The sequence below is a fragment of the Melopsittacus undulatus genome, chromosome 8 (genome assembly GCF_012275295.1).
Source record: "Melopsittacus undulatus isolate bMelUnd1 chromosome 8, bMelUnd1.mat.Z, whole genome shotgun sequence".
Lineage (NCBI taxonomy): Eukaryota > Metazoa > Chordata > Aves > Psittaciformes > Psittaculidae > Melopsittacus > Melopsittacus undulatus.
The window spans coordinates 666,695-682,544 of record NC_047534.1 but is presented as its reverse complement, the minus strand read 5'-3'; the positions used below and the strand labels follow the sequence as shown (position 1 = coordinate 682,544).

The 15,850-nt window shown below is 50.9% G+C and overlaps 2 protein-coding genes across 5 annotated transcripts; both read left to right on the top strand.

Annotated features, from left to right (window-relative positions):
* The first annotated feature begins 3 nt into the window (after positions 1 to 3).
* Positions 4 to 6,233, top strand: EARS2 (glutamyl-tRNA synthetase 2, mitochondrial). Its single transcript, XM_034065609.1, has 9 exons — positions 4 to 215; positions 760 to 915; positions 1,241 to 1,430; positions 1,920 to 2,392; positions 3,197 to 3,305; positions 3,815 to 3,968; positions 4,233 to 4,363; positions 4,832 to 4,967; positions 5,557 to 6,233. Exons 1-9 carry the CDS (start codon positions 149 to 151, stop codon positions 5,638 to 5,640), a joined length of 1,500 nt encoding a protein of 499 aa, XP_033921500.1. The 5' UTR covers positions 4 to 148; the 3' UTR covers positions 5,641 to 6,233.
* Positions 6,234 to 6,257: 24 nt separating this feature from the next.
* GGA2 (golgi associated, gamma adaptin ear containing, ARF binding protein 2) lies at positions 6,258 to 15,824 on the top strand. Of its 4 annotated transcripts, none has more exons than XM_034065605.1 (17): positions 6,258 to 6,421; positions 7,149 to 7,233; positions 7,756 to 7,831; positions 8,278 to 8,376; positions 9,361 to 9,484; positions 9,904 to 10,007; positions 10,470 to 10,550; positions 10,728 to 10,865; positions 10,956 to 11,037; positions 11,769 to 11,888; positions 12,146 to 12,313; positions 12,540 to 12,595; positions 12,869 to 13,020; positions 13,580 to 13,749; positions 14,351 to 14,520; positions 14,847 to 14,957; positions 15,484 to 15,824. In XM_034065605.1, the coding sequence occupies exons 1-17, from the start codon at positions 6,274 to 6,276 to the stop codon at positions 15,595 to 15,597; spliced, it is 1,998 nt and encodes a 665-aa protein (XP_033921496.1). In that variant the 5' UTR covers positions 6,258 to 6,273; the 3' UTR covers positions 15,598 to 15,824. The 4 variants fall into 4 exon arrangements, with proteins under 4 accessions (XP_033921496.1, XP_033921498.1, XP_033921499.1 ...); XM_034065608.1 differs by having other exon boundaries at positions 6,276 to 6,421; positions 7,149 to 7,213; XM_034065606.1 differs by lacking the exon at positions 6,258 to 6,421 and adding an exon at positions 6,443 to 6,522.
* The last annotated feature ends 26 nt before the right edge of the window (positions 15,825 to 15,850 follow it).

Here is a 15,850-nt window from a genome sequence, read left to right as displayed (position 1 = left end):
CCGGTACCGGTACCGGTGCCGGTGGGAGGAGCAGGAGGTGGCGGCGCCTTTAATGCAAGCTCCGCCCCCCCGGGCACGCCGGGAGCGCTGATTGGCTACGGTGGCCGGGCGGAAGCAGCGCCCGCGGCCACGTGGGCTGCGCGGAGGGATGGCGCGGGCGCTGCGGGGCCTGGGCTCGGGGCCGGTGCGGGTGCGGTTCGGGCCCAGCCCCACAGGTAACCCCTGTGCGGGTCCCGCTCACCGCGGCCGCTCCGTGTTAACCACCGGGGAACGGGGACACAGCCCCGCGATGGAGCTGTAGGGACAGGGCAAGAGAACGGCTGGTACCGGCCCGAGGGGAGACTGAGCTGAGCTCTGAGGCAGAAGCTGTTCCCTGTGAGGGTGCTGAGGCGCTGGCACAGGGTGCCCAGAGAAGCTGTGGCTGCCCCATCCCTGGCAGTGCTCACGGCCAGGTTGGACACAGGGGCTTGGAGCAGCTGCTCCAGTGGAAGGGGTCCCTGTCCATGGCAGGGGTTGGGGATGGAGGAGCTTTGAGGTCCCTTCCAACCCAAACCAGGCTGGGATTCTGTGGTTAAAGTGCTGTCCAGGTCACTTCAATAAGAGCTGGGAAGCTCTTGTTCCATACCAGGGGCCTCCAAGGGCCATGCAGCTCAGCTCCCTGCCCAGCCACTGAGCAGTTTCCATTGCAGAGAGCATTTACCCTTCCAGCCCTGCTGGGCCTCAGTTCTGACTCTCTCCTCTGGTTCCCCATGGTGACAGGTTTCCTGCATTTGGGTGGCCTTCGAACTGCTTTGTACAATTACATTTTTGCCAAAAAGCACCAAGGGACCTTTATTTTGAGAGTGGAGGATACGGATCAAAACCGAGTGGTGCCTGGAGCTGCAGAAGGAATAGAAGACATGCTGGATTGGGCAGGTACTCACAGACGGCTTTCATTGCTTGCTTACTGAGAGCCTCTTAGTACTTACACTGAGTATTTTGCACAGTAGAAGCTGTGGAGCCTTTCAATGAGTTAGATATAATCTAGTTACTGCTATCTAGTTATTCTGGACATCAGGGAAGTCCCATTGGAAGCATGTTGTGAAGCAGCAATAACTGCCCTGGCTTGGTTGGTTTTGTCTGTATTGTTCGTGAGACCCACATCTGTGCAAGCATCAGAACATGACAAAGGTGCCCAAGAGATGCGATGGAAAGGGCTGATGTTGGAGCTGACAGACCTCCCTTTGTACTGGTGTTTCAGGTATTCCCCCCGATGAGAGTCCTCGCCGCGGCGGCTCCTTCGGTCCCTACCAGCAGTCACAGAGGCTGGACCTGTACCAACGTGCCAGCACTGAGCTGCTGGAGCGGGGGGCAGCCTATCGCTGCTTCTGCACCCCACAGCGCCTGGACCTGCTGAGGAAGGAGGCTCTGCGCAGGCAGCAGACCCCACGGTAGGACCCCCCCTCTGCTGCACCCTTGCAGAAGCTGAGCCAGTGAGGTTGTCATCTCAGTGCCCACAGTATCTGAAGGGGGCCACAGGGATGCCAGGGAGGGACCTTCATCAGGGACTGTAGCAGTAGGACAAGGGGTGATGGGGGGGAGGTGAGGTGCTGGCACAGGTTACCCATAGAAGTGGTGAACGCTCCATCTCTGGCAGTGTTCAAGGCCAGGCTGTATGAGCCTTGTGCAACGTGGTCTAGTGTGAGGCATCCCTGCCCATGGCAGGGGGTTGGAAGTAGACTGTTCTTTCCAACCCAAACCATTCTATGATTAACCCCTAGAGGCTGAAGGGAGTAACATCCAGAGATGAGGTAGTTTGTCTGGACACAGTGTGCAGGTTGCAGCTAAAACCTCAGGGTCAGTTTAGAGTTTTGTCCATGTAAAATAGCTGCTGGGGTTGGTCTGTCTTGAACTGAGGCCTTTGTCCTCCCTTCTCCAAGGTACGACAACCGGTGTCGGCACCTGACACCCACCGAAGTGGCTCAGAAGCTGTCCCAGGGCCTCGACTGGGTGGTGCGCTTCCGGCTGGAGAAGGGGGTGGAACCCTTTCAGGACCTGGTCTATGGCTGGACCAAGCACGAAGTGGCTGAGGTGGAGGGGGACCCGGTGATCCTCAAAGGGGATGGCTTCCCCACGTACCACCTGGCGAACGTGGTGGATGATCATCACATGGGCATCAGCCATGTCCTGCGCGGAACTGAGTGGCTGACTTCCACATCCAAACACCTCCTCCTCTACAGAGCCTTTGGCTGGGATCCACCTCAGTTCGGTCACCTCCCGCTGCTTCTGAACAAGTATGGGGGCAAGCTGTCCAAAAGGCAGGGGGACATCTTCCTGGAGCGCTTTGCTCGGGATGGTTACTTGCCAGAGGCTCTGCTGGACATCATAACCAACTGTGGCTCGGGATTCCCAGGTAGAGACAACAGGGCACTTGCCAGGGTGCTTTGTGATGCTGCCTCTGGGGACAGGGTTAGGTTTGGTTTAATAGCTGAGAACTTTGACAGTGTTTGAAGGTTTCAGCCTGTCCTTGAAATGCCAGCAGGGCTCTGCAGAGCTCCTGTGAAGGGCTGGCTGCTGTGCTCGAGCAGTGGGAATCTTTCTGCCTCTGTGCAGCCATTCAAATCTAGTCTGATCCATAATGAGTCCCCAGCAGGGACTATTCATCTTGAGGTGAAGAAACTGTCTGTGACCTCTTGGGAAGACTTGTATTCTGTGTTTAACAACTGCTGTGTCGTGTGTGATGTCTGTCACACTTGTTTAACCTGAAAGACCACGAGGAGTTGAGTCAGTGTCTCCTTTTGTTGCTCTTGCTGTGTGAGATCACAAATTAACTTGTGTTTCGGGAGCTCTGCTTCGGAATCAAATCTTTCTTGGGCAGCAAAGCCTCTTGGCTGAGAGTTGCTTCTTTTTTGGCTGACTGATGCAAGGGCTGTGCCACCAAGGAAGGTAACAGAGCCAAGCAGAGTGTCCCAGTTCCCAGTTCCTCGCCAGTAGTTGGCAGAGCCTGCTTTTGGGACGAGGGCAGCTTCTCATGCCTGCTACCAGTTCCCTCCTGCTTGCCCTGGTGCATCCTGCTTGCTGCTAGCACTGCGTAGGGGCTGTGCTGTGCTGCTTCCTCCTGGGCTGTGCTGCTGCCCCAGCCCAGTAATGACAAGCAGTGCTGCTGCTTCTCCGGGAGAGTGGAGTCGAATCATTCCCTTGTGGGATTCTTTTGCAGCAAACCAGATGGGGAGGACCTTGGAGGAGCTGATCCTGCAGTTTGAAGTAGACAGAATTACCACCCATTCTGCCCTCCTGGATCTGGAAAAGCTCCCGGAATTCAACAGGTATAAATACCAGTGGTAACTTTAAACATGCTAATGGGTATGTCAGTGGGAGTTTATTCCTAGCACTTGGCTCTGCCTGGAGATTTTATTGGCTCAAGCATGGTCCCTGTGCAGCAGCTTTTTGGCTGTGCTGCAGTGAAGTAAAAATTCCTGCTTGCACTGTTCCCACCTTCTCTCCCATCCTGTGCTTGGGCACTGGTGTCAGGAACACTGTGAGCACCTTTGCAGAGGGTAGGTGTAGTTAGGGGGATGCAGGGTCTTCAGTTTCAAAATAGCGTCTAAGAAGAGGCAACTTCTGCAAGTACACTTATGTGCTACAAGGATGTTCTGCTGCTGAGTTACCACATCTTTCATTCACTGTGGTGCATGAGAGCTAAATGTTTTGTTGTAGAATGTGGTTTAATGCTGCTTTTCTAACAGTTCTACAGGTTTACTAGGTAAATGTGAGGTTGGGATGATTGGATTCGGTCTAACCCAAAGCAGTCCAAAAGCAGTTTTCTTTGTTGCAGGATTCACCTCACCCGTCACATAGAGAACGAAGGGCTGCGACAGAAGCTGATCAAAGAGCTGCAGCTGCTGGTGGAGCAGGTCTATGGGGATCAGCAAGTGGATCAAGAGGTTCTAGAAAAGGACTATGTGGAGCGAGTCCTCCTGCTGAGAAAGGTACAAGCAGCGGTAGCACCGTGTCACTGCTCTGGGGAGCTGAGGCTTTGTGCCATTCCTGGATGAGACTCAGCTGAGTCCTGCTTTGATCTGAGCTCTGAAGCTGTGCAGCTTGCAGCTTGCTGTCCCTGCAGTGCTGCTGGTGGTGGCACACTCACTGCCAGCTCCCCACTGCTCTTTAACTGGTTGTGAGGTTCAGACTGAAGACATTTGCTTTCCCCACAGCTTAGCCCTGACCTTGACAGCTTTGCTTTCTTCCTCCAGGGCCACATAAGCTTCCTGAAGGATCTGGTGTCCAGTGATTATTCTTACCTATGGGTCAGGCCGTCGGTGTCCCGAGAGCAGCTACAGACTATGTCTGGGGAAGCAGAAAAGATAGGAAAACTGGTCTTAGGGTAAGTGTGTCTTCCCATGTCTGTGCACAGCCACCTGCCTGCCCCAGAGCGTTGCTCTTGGCTGCTGTATTGATGTGGGACATGCTCACTGTTCTTATTTAATTTGCTCTACTTTGGGATGTGCATACAGGCCTTCAGGGCCAGTAGGTTCTGGGGGGGTTTGCCAATCTCTTTCACGTCCCTCTGCTACTCCACACTCTGCAGCTAGGCAGATGGTGTGTCAGTCACCTTTCCAGTTCAGATCTCAGACATGGCCTGAAATGAGCCCTGAAAGCCAGTTTTGGGAGTGATGGAGGTGGCAGTACCTGCAAACTGAGCTGTTATTTCCAGCTCTTTGTAAAGCTGGTTGCCTTCAGTCCTTTGTCACAGTAAAGTGGTAACTGCTTGCTTTGCTGAACCAGTCACTTCTGGGTTGGAATCCTGTGGGTTGTGTGTCCCTCATCTGTGAGGACATCTTCTCTCCTAAAGGCTCATGACAAGGCAGGCGGCTGTTTTAACCATGGAGGAGTTGAACAAAGACCTGAGAAGCCTCCACCAGCAAACCAAAGAGACAAAGTACAGCAACGTGATGCAGCTCCTTCGCGTGGCTCTCAGCGGACAGCAGGTAAAACATACACACTCTGACTGTGACATTCTTGGTTTCTTTATCAGCTATCTTCTCTCTGATAGCAAGATACTGGTATCTGACATCTCACAACTGACAGCAGTTCCTGTTACAAGGAAGTGCACCCATACACAGCAGTTCTGGAAGGAAAGAGCTGTTCTGAAGGTCTCAAAAAGGCAGAAGTTGTCCCAGTGTGAATGTGCTGGTCTTAGATCTGAAGCTGGAGAAGCTGCTGGACTGGCTCTAGGGAGTGTTGGCAGGTTGTAGGTGTTGGGCAAATGGAATGTTATGTGCAATCTGCTTGGACATAGATCAAACCAGGTTTTACTGAAGTTCTTCAGAGCCCAGCCCTGGCTGATGCTCTGGCATCAGTCCTTCTGGGTCACTTTAACCACTCTTTCTTAGTATTTTACTTCAGGAGTTAAAAAAACCCCAAAGCCTTGTTCTGAGCTTGGTAATAAACGTCCACCCTTGGTCTAACAGCAGTCTGATAGCTCATCACTCTTATCACTTTCGTTGTGGTGATGCATAAGCACATGCTAAAAAGTGGAAGTTTCCATCTGTGCAATGACTTCTCCTGTGTTTGCAGCATGGGCCGAGCGTTGCTGAGATGATGGTGACTTTGGGACCTAAAGAAGTGTGTGGACGGATACACAAAGCCCTATCCAGCTAATGGAAGATCTGAGCTCCAGGCATGACCTGGCAGGCAGCCCATGGACTCGGATGGTGTAGGCAGCACCCATCGGTGTCCCAGACTTGTAGTTTTTCATCTCAACGTGATGATCTTTGGTCAGATGAGCTGAGCTTTAGACCAGGCAGGTGTCATCATGCTGTGTCCAGGTCTGTATGTATCTGCACTAAGCGTAAGCCGCTTAGTCTGATAGAGGAACCAAATACAGATTGAGGTCCATCCTCCTGCTGTCACCTCAAGCAGATAGCCTGGTTAGCAGGCTGGGAGAACAAGATGTTTATCACTGGTTAAATTCAGGCCACATGGACAGAAATCATTGCTGTTTTTTGCCACAGGCACTGTTCATCTTGAGTGATCAGTCTGTATTTGGAGAGGCCCTTGCAATCAGGGTACCTACAGCTATGAGTGCACAGGTCCCCACAGATACCCTGGGGAGGGTATTTATATGTATATATAAATACGTATACATACAGTGTGTGTATTATAGCAGTCCCGGGGTGCTCGGAGAGGAGGACTGCTTCCTGTGAACAGTCACACGTGTGCTGCTGCTAAAGCTGGCCCTGACTGGGGGCCTGGGACGGGTTCTTCCTTTTTGGATGATGATTTCATGATTAAATGAACGTGAGTTTTGGTTCCGTTCTTGCCCGCACTCGCTCTGCACCCAGCGAGGGGAGGAGCTGCCAGCAGGGGTGTGTTTGTGGGGTGGGTGTTTCAGCCTATGGAGTGCACGTCCTCACCAGGCAGACGTGTGGGCTTCCCTCTGGTGAGCAGTGTTAGAGGGGGTGGATCCGTTTCCTGCTGCCGGGGGGATGGAGCTGGAGCCGGAGCCCACGGCCGGTGCCACAGAGCTGGAGCGGTGGCTCAGTGAGTGGGGCTGGGGCCTGAGTGGGAGGGGACTGGAGCAGCCTCAGCTCCGTGGGGAAGGGCCCATCTCCTCCAAGGAGCCCCTTTAGGGTGATGTTCATGGGGACTGTCTTAACCTGCTGCATCTTTCCCACTCCCCATCTCTCCTGTCCTTCATTGTCCTCAGTCCTACCCAAGCTGAGTGCTTGAAGAAGGTTATTCCTCAATCCAGCCATGCAGGCAGAGCTTTGGGATGTGCACTCATGCAGCCCTGTTGTAAAAGGGTGAGCTGTGCCTCTGTTCCTGCACAGGAAACCTTGTCTGGTCCCAGGAGAGCTGCCTGTAAATGGTTTTAAGTTTCTCATGCTCTGCTCTAAAAGGAACCTGATGCTGCTGCTTTCAACACCTCTGTTCCTGCCTGGCTTTGACTCTGAGGGTCCTCCCAGGACTCTTTTAGGCAGGTTTTAGTACCAGCTGTTTCCTGCTTGTCCCGTGCCTTCCATTTCTGCCTGGTTTACAGAGAGCCCTGGACCAGGCAGGAGCAGCAGGAGGTCGGAGCCGCTTCCTGCCTTGTGCCCTTCCTCCTTGTGCCCTCACATGCCTCTCACGCTGAGGCTGTTTTCCTGTCTTTTTGTTTCCTGTGTAAGACAAAGCCACTGAGCCAGGTATCCCTGAGGAGAACTGGGAATGCATCCAGCGCTTCTGTGACCAGGTGAACGCTGACACCGATGGGTAAGGCAGGGACATGGCTCTTGGGTTTGCTCCTGGCTGGGTGCCTGACTCTGACCTTCCCTCATGGCTGCAGGGAACAGGGCCTGGGACAGAGCTGGGAGCACTGGCTGGGCTCTGCTGCTCCCCAGTGCCAGTACTGCAGAGCTGTATGGTGTGGGGATGCTGGTGTCTAGGAATGGGCTCTGATGTCTGTTGCTGCATCTCTGCTGCTCTGTCACCAGCTGGCCAAGGAATCCTGGTGGGGATCTGCAGGGAAGCCTTGGGGGAGCTCAGCCTCTGCTTTTCCTCTCAGAGAGGTGGGAGATCCCACAGCCCAGCAGACAGTCTGGGCTCTGTGGGAAGGAGCAGGAGCTAGTTGAACTGGCCAAAGCTTATTGATGCTCTTCCATCAGAGCAGACACCCATGTGTCCATGCCATGTAGTAGGTTGTGAATCAGCACTTGCTCTTTGCAGCAAAAAATCAGCATTTGGGGTTTTTTAGGGACCCTGTGCATTGTCTGACTTGCTTCTAATACTCCCCAGCCCATCGCTTGCACCAAGGCTGCTGGCACATAAGATACAGTCACCTCAGGAGATGGAAGCTCTCCATGCACTCACAGTAAGTGCTTTCATCCACATGCAGAGAGGCAGCAGTAACTTGGAAACAGGCACGACAGCTTCTTCTCTTGGATATCTCTCCCTTTTAACTTTCCATTGCACGAGGAATCCAGAAACTGGGTGTAACAGAGGGATGAACTGCTGCTGTTCCTTCCCTGTTGCTCTGCAGAGGGGTTTCAGTGGGCTGCAGCTCCTGCTGTTTGAGCTGGGGTCCCATTACGGGGTCAGTGTCCCAGAAGTTTTTAATGATACATAGAACAGAGCAGATGGTCTTAAATGTGCTGCTTAAGAAGGCTGGATGAAGGAAAAACACATGTTCTTGCTGCACAACTTTCCCAGTATCTTGTGTTTGTGAATGCAGTGCCAGAAAGTTCCTAGGTTCAGTGTTAGAGTGGCACAGTTCTCCCCCAGGACTCGTATGTGCAGTGTCTTCTTTGTTCTCTGCAGGTGCTGGAGACCTGTGTGAATAACTGTGGTGAAAGGTTTCACAGGGAAATAGCAAAGTTCAGGTTTCTGAATGAGCTGATCAAAGTGCTTTCCCCAAAGGTAGGTGGTCGTGGTCCCGCTGCACGCTGTTGGTGGGGCAGGCTGTTTGCTTTGTGCTGGGTATGGAAACTTAGACTGAATCTTGCACAGAAGAGCAGAATTCGTTCTGTGCCTCCAGCACCAGCACTGGGTGTGAATCCCCTGTAAAAGGTGTAGCCAGGGGCTCTGTGTCCTGCAGTGCCTGTCAGGATGAGATATGGAGACGTGTTTATCAGAGCCTGTGATCCCCCTGCATTATCCCCTCTGCATCACACAACAGGCCTGCAACGTTCAGATACCCTTCTCAGCAACCCAGGAATCAGCTTCCCTTTCAGTGGGTCCCGCAGACATTTGCCACTCACACAGACTTTGTTTCCCATCACATCACCTCGACAGCAGAGCTGCAAAGAGCTGGTTTCGGGGAGAGGTTTAACCGAGCAGCAAAACCTCTTCTCTCGGTGCTGGGTTTGGTAAAGGTGCTTCAGTGGAGCAGCACAGTGTAACCAAAGTGTCAGAGCTGTGTTTGCTGTCTTGACAGAGCAGGTGTTATTCAATGAGTTTAAACTGCCTTGTGTCTGTGTGTGGCTTTTGCCATTCTGGATGTTTTTGTAACACATTAAAGTGAGAGCTCATGAGTGATAGTGAGAGAAGTCAGAGAGCATCCAAAGACAACTTTCATTTCTCTTTTTGTTCTGTTTTCCCTAAAATAAACCAATCTGCTTTTGGTTTCGGAGCCGATAACTGATCAGAGAAGTTCTGAAATGATTTCATTTTGATTGTCATATAATCTTTAGGTCATTATCATACACTTAATAGCATTCCTTGTATTTACAGCCACAGCAATCCACATTACTCCCTATACTGCAAGACACCCAGTTGACAAACACAGGGAATGAAGTGTTGGGCTACTTAGTCTCTGCACGCAAACACTGTGGGGCCAGACCCAGGTGCTCTACTTGGCACCAATCCCTTAGCTTTAAACTCTGTTGTCTGTTTGGTTTTCAGTACTATGGAACCTGGTCTTCAGCAAAAGTCAAGTCAAGAGTCACAGAAGTGATGTTCAGTTGGACAGTCTGGTTTCCTCAGGAAGTTAAAATCCGGGATGCTTATCAAATGCTGAAGAAACAAGGTTTAGTTCTGCTATTTTGGTTTCCTTTTCAGCCTTCCAAGTGGTGTGGTTTGAGAGCACAGAGATGTGTCCTCTTCAGCCTGTGACTCAGCTTTTCCTAGAACATTGTGCATGAGGACAAGAGGACAGGGGTCACACTTACAGGCTGTTGGGGTCCTTAAGGATGCATAGAAGTGTTCAAAGAGCTTTACTAAAGAACAGCTTTGCTAAAGAGCAGACTGGCCTCGTGCCTCTGTTCTCACAGTGCTCACCACTGGTGTGCAGGGAAAAGGTACAGGACAAACCCGGGGATCTCTGCCCTGCAATTCTCTCCCAGGAAAGGTCTGTGGAGGGGTGAAGGAAATAGGTACAAAGTCCAATGCACTGTCGAGTGTTCCAGCAGTGTGGGTACCACTGACAACTGTTGTTACCCATTGCAGGGATTGTAAAAGAAGACCCCAAATTGCCAGAAGACAGAATTTTGCCTCCCCCTTCTCCGAGGCCTCAGAATTCTATTTTTGACACAGATGAAGAGAAATCCAAGGTAAAACTTTGGGGTTTCTTGCCTGCCCCCCTCTGATCTGTACTGATGAACAAAGAGGCTCAGTCACACTGGGAGCTTTGCCTGTTTCAGACAGTATCTTCAGAATGATGCTGATGCTTTTTGCTACATAACAGCAGAGGATTCCTTGATGCTTTATCAGAAGTTTTGCCTAATAAAAGTGAACATTTTACAGGAAAACGTTGGTTTCTATTAAACTTTCCCAAGAGACAGTTTCTCTCTTTACAGAAATTCTACAAAGCCAGAGTGTTCCCATTCCCAGAACATCCAAACTGCGTGTGCAGGCAGCAATATAACCTGGATTAGATGATGGGACGTGAGCCCACATATTTCCAGGATGATAGAAACTGTTCTGACAGTGACTGTCTCAGTATCTGCTCTTGTGTGATGTGTGCCTGGAGCCTGCTGCTCACTCACTGCTGTCCCATGCTCTCCCCTCGACAGCTCTTGGCAAGGCTTCTGAAGAGCAACCACGCTGAGGACCTGCAGGCTGCCAACCGTCTGATCAAGAGCATGATCAAGGAGGTGGGGAGCCCTGGGTCAGGGGCTGTGCTTGCAGCAGGGAGGGTGGGAGGTGACTTGGCAGTTTGGGTTGTGACCAGGACCCCTGTACCTGACCATAGGGCTGCCCAGAGGAGGGAGGATTTTCAGGACTTATTGGTAGCCAAATTATCATCTACTTTGTGTCATTTTTCATCACAGGAACAAGAAAAGTCAGCTCAGGTGTCCAGAAGAGTGAACACCATCAGTGAGGTTTCTGAGAGCGTTAAACGTATGGATGAGTTATTAGAGAACTACAAGAGACAGGAACTATCCAGATCTGACCAGGAGGCCCTACAGGTAAATGCTCTTCCTCAGGTGATTCTAGAGACAGATCTGTGAGGACGTTGGGATCTCCTGAGCAATGATGTGAAACATTTCCTTCCACAGACTGTGTTTCAACGCTGTGAGAAGCTCAGGCCGCTGCTCTTTCGCCTTGCCAGCCAGACAGTGGATGATGATGAAGCTCTAGGTAAGAGCCAACGCTGTCCTCGCATTTCCTTGCAGCTAAGTTCATCTACCTTTGCTTTGACAAGTGGGATGTGCCCTTTCCTGGGAGGGGGAATGCTTCAGCACTTGCTACCCAGCAGGCAGAGCTTTCCATTTCATCTTTAAACCATGCCCCCCATGGAAGTGGCTGAAGTCTCCTCTGACTCCTCTCCAGGCAAATGACTCATTTCCGCTTGGAGCCCACAGTTAAACAGTGAATCCAGTTTCTTCCAGCCAAGGTGGCTGTCATGTTAGCAGGGTCTTTACACTAGTAAGGGGGAAGACTCCATCCCCTCACCTGTAACTTGATGGGCTTGTTACTGCCTCAGGAGAGACGAGACCCTTGAGCCCAATCAGCCCATCAGAGCCCTCCACAGGAGCTCCACACACTGTATCAGAGGGTGATTCCACTGCCCTTCTTTCTTTCTCTCTTTCTTTCTTTCTTACTCTCTTTCTTTCTTTCTTTTTCATCTTTTTCTCAGTACCACATTCATCCACCAAGTTAAAAAAGTTCTGAAGTAAGTTTTTAAGCTAATTTTAAGTGAATTTGAGTCTCCAGAAACTCACACAAAGTAGATCTTGACAGAGAATTTTTATAGTGAATCATGTTTTTCTCACTCATGAACTCCTTGTTGTGAGTGAGAAGATTGAATGTGGGTGAAGTTGAACTTTGTGTTATGACATTAATAGTGTGTTTCTCCTCTTGTTTTCCAGCTGAGATACTGCAGGCCAATGACAAGCTCATCCAGGCACTCAGACAATACAGGCAGGTTGTAGCCAGCCGTGAAGATGGGGTTGGAGGAGGTCCAGTCACCAGCTCTGTGAATGCACCAGGTAAAGAGTGTTCCATGACAGCTCTGTTCCCACTCATCACTGAGAGAGGGTTTGGAAGGGAAGTGCTTCTTGGAAAATAGATGTGGATAAAACCCTGTAACACAGGAAAACTGTTATGGAGCCATCGTTTTCTTTTATGTATGGCTGATACAAAGTATACTTGAGATTCTTCCCCTGGGAGTCCTTCTGGGCAGCCTGTGCTGTGAATACACAGTTTCTTTCAGTAGGTTTCTCTAACTCTTTCTCCTATTTCCAAGCACACCAACCACCCCCAGGGCACATGAAGAGCTACACACTGATTGACTTCTCCCAGCTAGAGGCGACATCCCAGTGTGCCACAGACCAGTCTCCAGACACAGCCACTACCTCCTGCCACAGCAGCACCACCTCTGCCTGTCTGCTCGAGGAGGAGCTGGAGTCATTAGGTTTGTCATTGCAATTCAGTGCCATGTTATCCCTGCTGACAGGAGCCATGGGGTTTGATACAAACAGAACTTGACTCAAATGTTGGCCCTAGGAGGATGTGTTCAAGAATGTAGTTTCTTTATTGGTGTTAGACTGCAGACAGACTGCTGCTAGACAGGAAGGGAAGAACCTGTGGAACCCCTTGTTTTCTGTAACTGACCTGTGACATTTTGGCATCTTTCTTAGATCTCAGCAACTCTCCAGTTGTACAGAAACCACCTTCTGATTTTGGCTTTGCAGAGGTGAGTGATCCTCAGCTGCTTTAGTCCATAAGGTACAAAGGACAAAAACCAGATGTGATTCTTGATCTAGCTTTCTCTGGCAGCCTTTGTTACACTCCATTGTTCTGAAGGGAAACTGGAATCCACCTGCTCTGCCAGGAGTTTCTCAGTCAGTTTGCAACCAGATTACTCATCATTATTTCTGCTTTAAGCAGTGTTATTAAACCAGAGGTGATTTTTAAGAGGATCTTTGCTGAAGTTCTGTACCATGAACCAGAAGTGCTTGTCTTTCAGACTGCTGTATGCAATGGGTATGGTGGAGTTGTAAGTGCTGCTCAAACCCTGGGACTGCAGGAGGGCTGGGAAGACCCCTGTTCAGAGAAGAAAGAACTTCAGGGCCTGTTTGATCAGCTCTCTCCACCCTCCAACAGCAGGATGTTATCTTGGTAAGGAATCTGTGCCTAACACAGTGTGACTTTGGAGATGAAGCCTACTGGTTTACAGCAGTGAGGTTCAGGGCAACGCTGGTTAGGGATGGCAAGTTGTCCACCCATGCACGGGCTCTTCAGCTGTTACAGACCTGTTAATGGAGCTTTGTAATTGCACAGCAGGGTCAGGAACTTGGGGAGACAAATCCCATAGCTTAGGAACAAGGTGATATTGCACAAAAACAACAAAAACCTTGTCCTTGAGGTATAATTTACTTCAGTGTCACCGACTGGAGCTCCAGAGCCTGTGCATAGGGAGAGTGGATCTCCAAAACCTGGAAACAAGCTCATGATGGTAACAGAAATCGAAGTCTGCCTTAATGACTGCTGACACAGCAGCTTCTTCCTTAGGAAACAGAGACAGGCTGTGAATTTCTGAAGAACTCGGAGTGTTCTTGTACTTTCTTTATACCTAAAAGGGATGAGGGATTGGGATACAAATGGAACTGGCAGCAGATGGTACACACCATAGAGTCTCCACAGTTAATATAAGCTTTCTACATGCTTTCTTTTCCAGGGGTTTACCACCTATGACATTGCCCTTCCCAGATCTGCCAAATAACTCAATGGCAGATCCCTCATTCTCCAGCCTAGACTACGAGCTGAAGCCTGCTGCCTCTGTGCATCCAGCTTCCCACGATGCTTCTCTAGAAAACCTTTTTGTCCCTTTAATTTCAATTACACTGAGTAAGTGCAATGATTTCTGTGCCCCAGCTTGGCTTGCTAGAGCTCTTCTGTGATTTTTGCAGGGGAGCAAGCCAAGGTAGCTTCATGCTGTATGCACTGGCTGGAGAAAAGTAATGACTGTTCTATGAAGGACATTTGAGCGAGTGCTAGGGATTGTACCATGGAAATGTCCTTGTCCTCCCTGCTCAGCAGTCAGGACTCTCCTGCCCTAGCTCATCTTCTGTCTTCTGCCTCCAGTCTCTCAAGTGAAGGATTTAGCACATTCTGGAAGGGCTGGGTGGTGATAGGCAGGTCTGGATTTACCAGGCAATGGTCATAAGGGGCTATGCCTTGTGTGTGCCAATCAGTTACATCTCTCCTGGATCAACACTTGACATTTCTGGCTTTCTGTTGAAATCTGAGTGGCTAAATCTCCAATTTAGACATTCAGATACCCTTCTCTGCCTTCAAGCTGAAGTGTACATCCCAGGCAGTGCTGTACTGCTGCTTGCTCTGTGAGTTTGCTGGAGGAAGTTTGAGTGTTCTCTTTCTGCTGCTCCTTATCCCATCTTTGCTGTTCTGCCCTCAGAAGAATCCATGCTTCTCCTCTTGTCTCCGGCAGGTGGTATCTGTCCACTTACTGTGTTGGATAGGAATGGTCTCAAGGCTATGCTCCACTTCTCCAGAGACCCTGCTCCTGGGCGACCAGATGTGCTGGTGATGGTTCTTTCCATGCTGAGCACATCAGCTCAGCCGATTAAGGACATCACGTTCCAGGCTGCAGTCCCAAAGGTGAGCAGCCTGTGATGAGTGGCAGAGAGTGGAGCTTCTGAAATGCCCTGAGGAGAAGGTTCACTGCCTCTTGCTTATGAGTTGCCTCACTCATTGGAAACTGCAGGGCTCCCTTTCTGAAGGGTGAACCTGTTGTATGGTGGGGCCTGCAGCACAGGATTGTCTGTTTAGGAGTATCTGCCTTCATATGCAGGCCGTCAAAAGAGATGCTTTTCATTAAATGACACATCTGGCTGGTGAATCTTTACCCAGCTCTGTGGCTTGGTGATACTCCCAGTCCTTTTCCTGCATGGACCAAAAGGCATTCCTTTTGTTTTCTCTTCCAGACCATGAAAATCAAGTTACAACCAGCCTCTGGTTCCGAGCTGCCTGCCTTCAACCCTCTCCTCCCCCCGGCCGTGGTATCCCAGGTGCTGCTGCTCTCCAACCCACACAAGGTATGTGTGGTGGTTGATTGTGCTGGTGGAGCGCTCAGAATGTCACTGCTGTGGTGGGGTGTTTGTATGAGAAAGGGGGAGAGTGTTTTCAGTGGGGACAGAGCACGCTGGGCTGTCCTGGGAGGGCATTTTCCCCACTGAAACAGCTTTCAGAGCTATTACTTGAAGGATGGAATGGGCAGTTCTGCCTCAGTTCACCTGCAGATGGCTCCTGGTACCCACCGAGCAGATGTTTGCAGCTGGTGGAACACGAAGCCACCCCAGGCACAAGCAGTTGTGTTGCACTGGTGAATGATCATGGACCACAGCTTGGTGTAAGGAATCCTCCAACACCACAAAGGCTGGGCAGGCTGGAATTGCCAGGCATGCCCTGGGGATATCTGCACTGGTCTCCCAGTTGCTGCTTATGTGCTTATGAAGATCCAGGTCTTCCCGCATGGCTGAGGCGTTCAGAGGGTGACTCACTGCAGCAGGGGGGTGGCTGAGCTCTGACCATGACATGTCCCCCTCTTCCTTCCTCTCACAGGATCCCATCCGGCTGAGGTACAAGCTCACGTTCACCCAAGGCACACAGCCCTGCAGTGAGGTGGGAGAGGTGACTGGCTTCCCGGAGCCAGAGCTCAGCAGCAGCTGGAGTTGAGCAGGCTTGGACATTGCCCTGGAGCCTTAGCTCTGTGTGTGGGCAGGGACCGTGTGCCAGCAGGGCCAGCTTGGAATGGAGCCATCTGCATCTCCTGCTTCCTTTGGGTTCCTGGGTCATTATTTGGCAGGAGCAGGCAGTTCACGTCGCTTCCAGCCAAGCCTTCCCAGCTGCTCCCTGGGCCAGTTCCTCCCTTTACCCATTACTTCCATAATTAAACACACAAGTAACGCTGGAGCAGCCCTCATCTCTG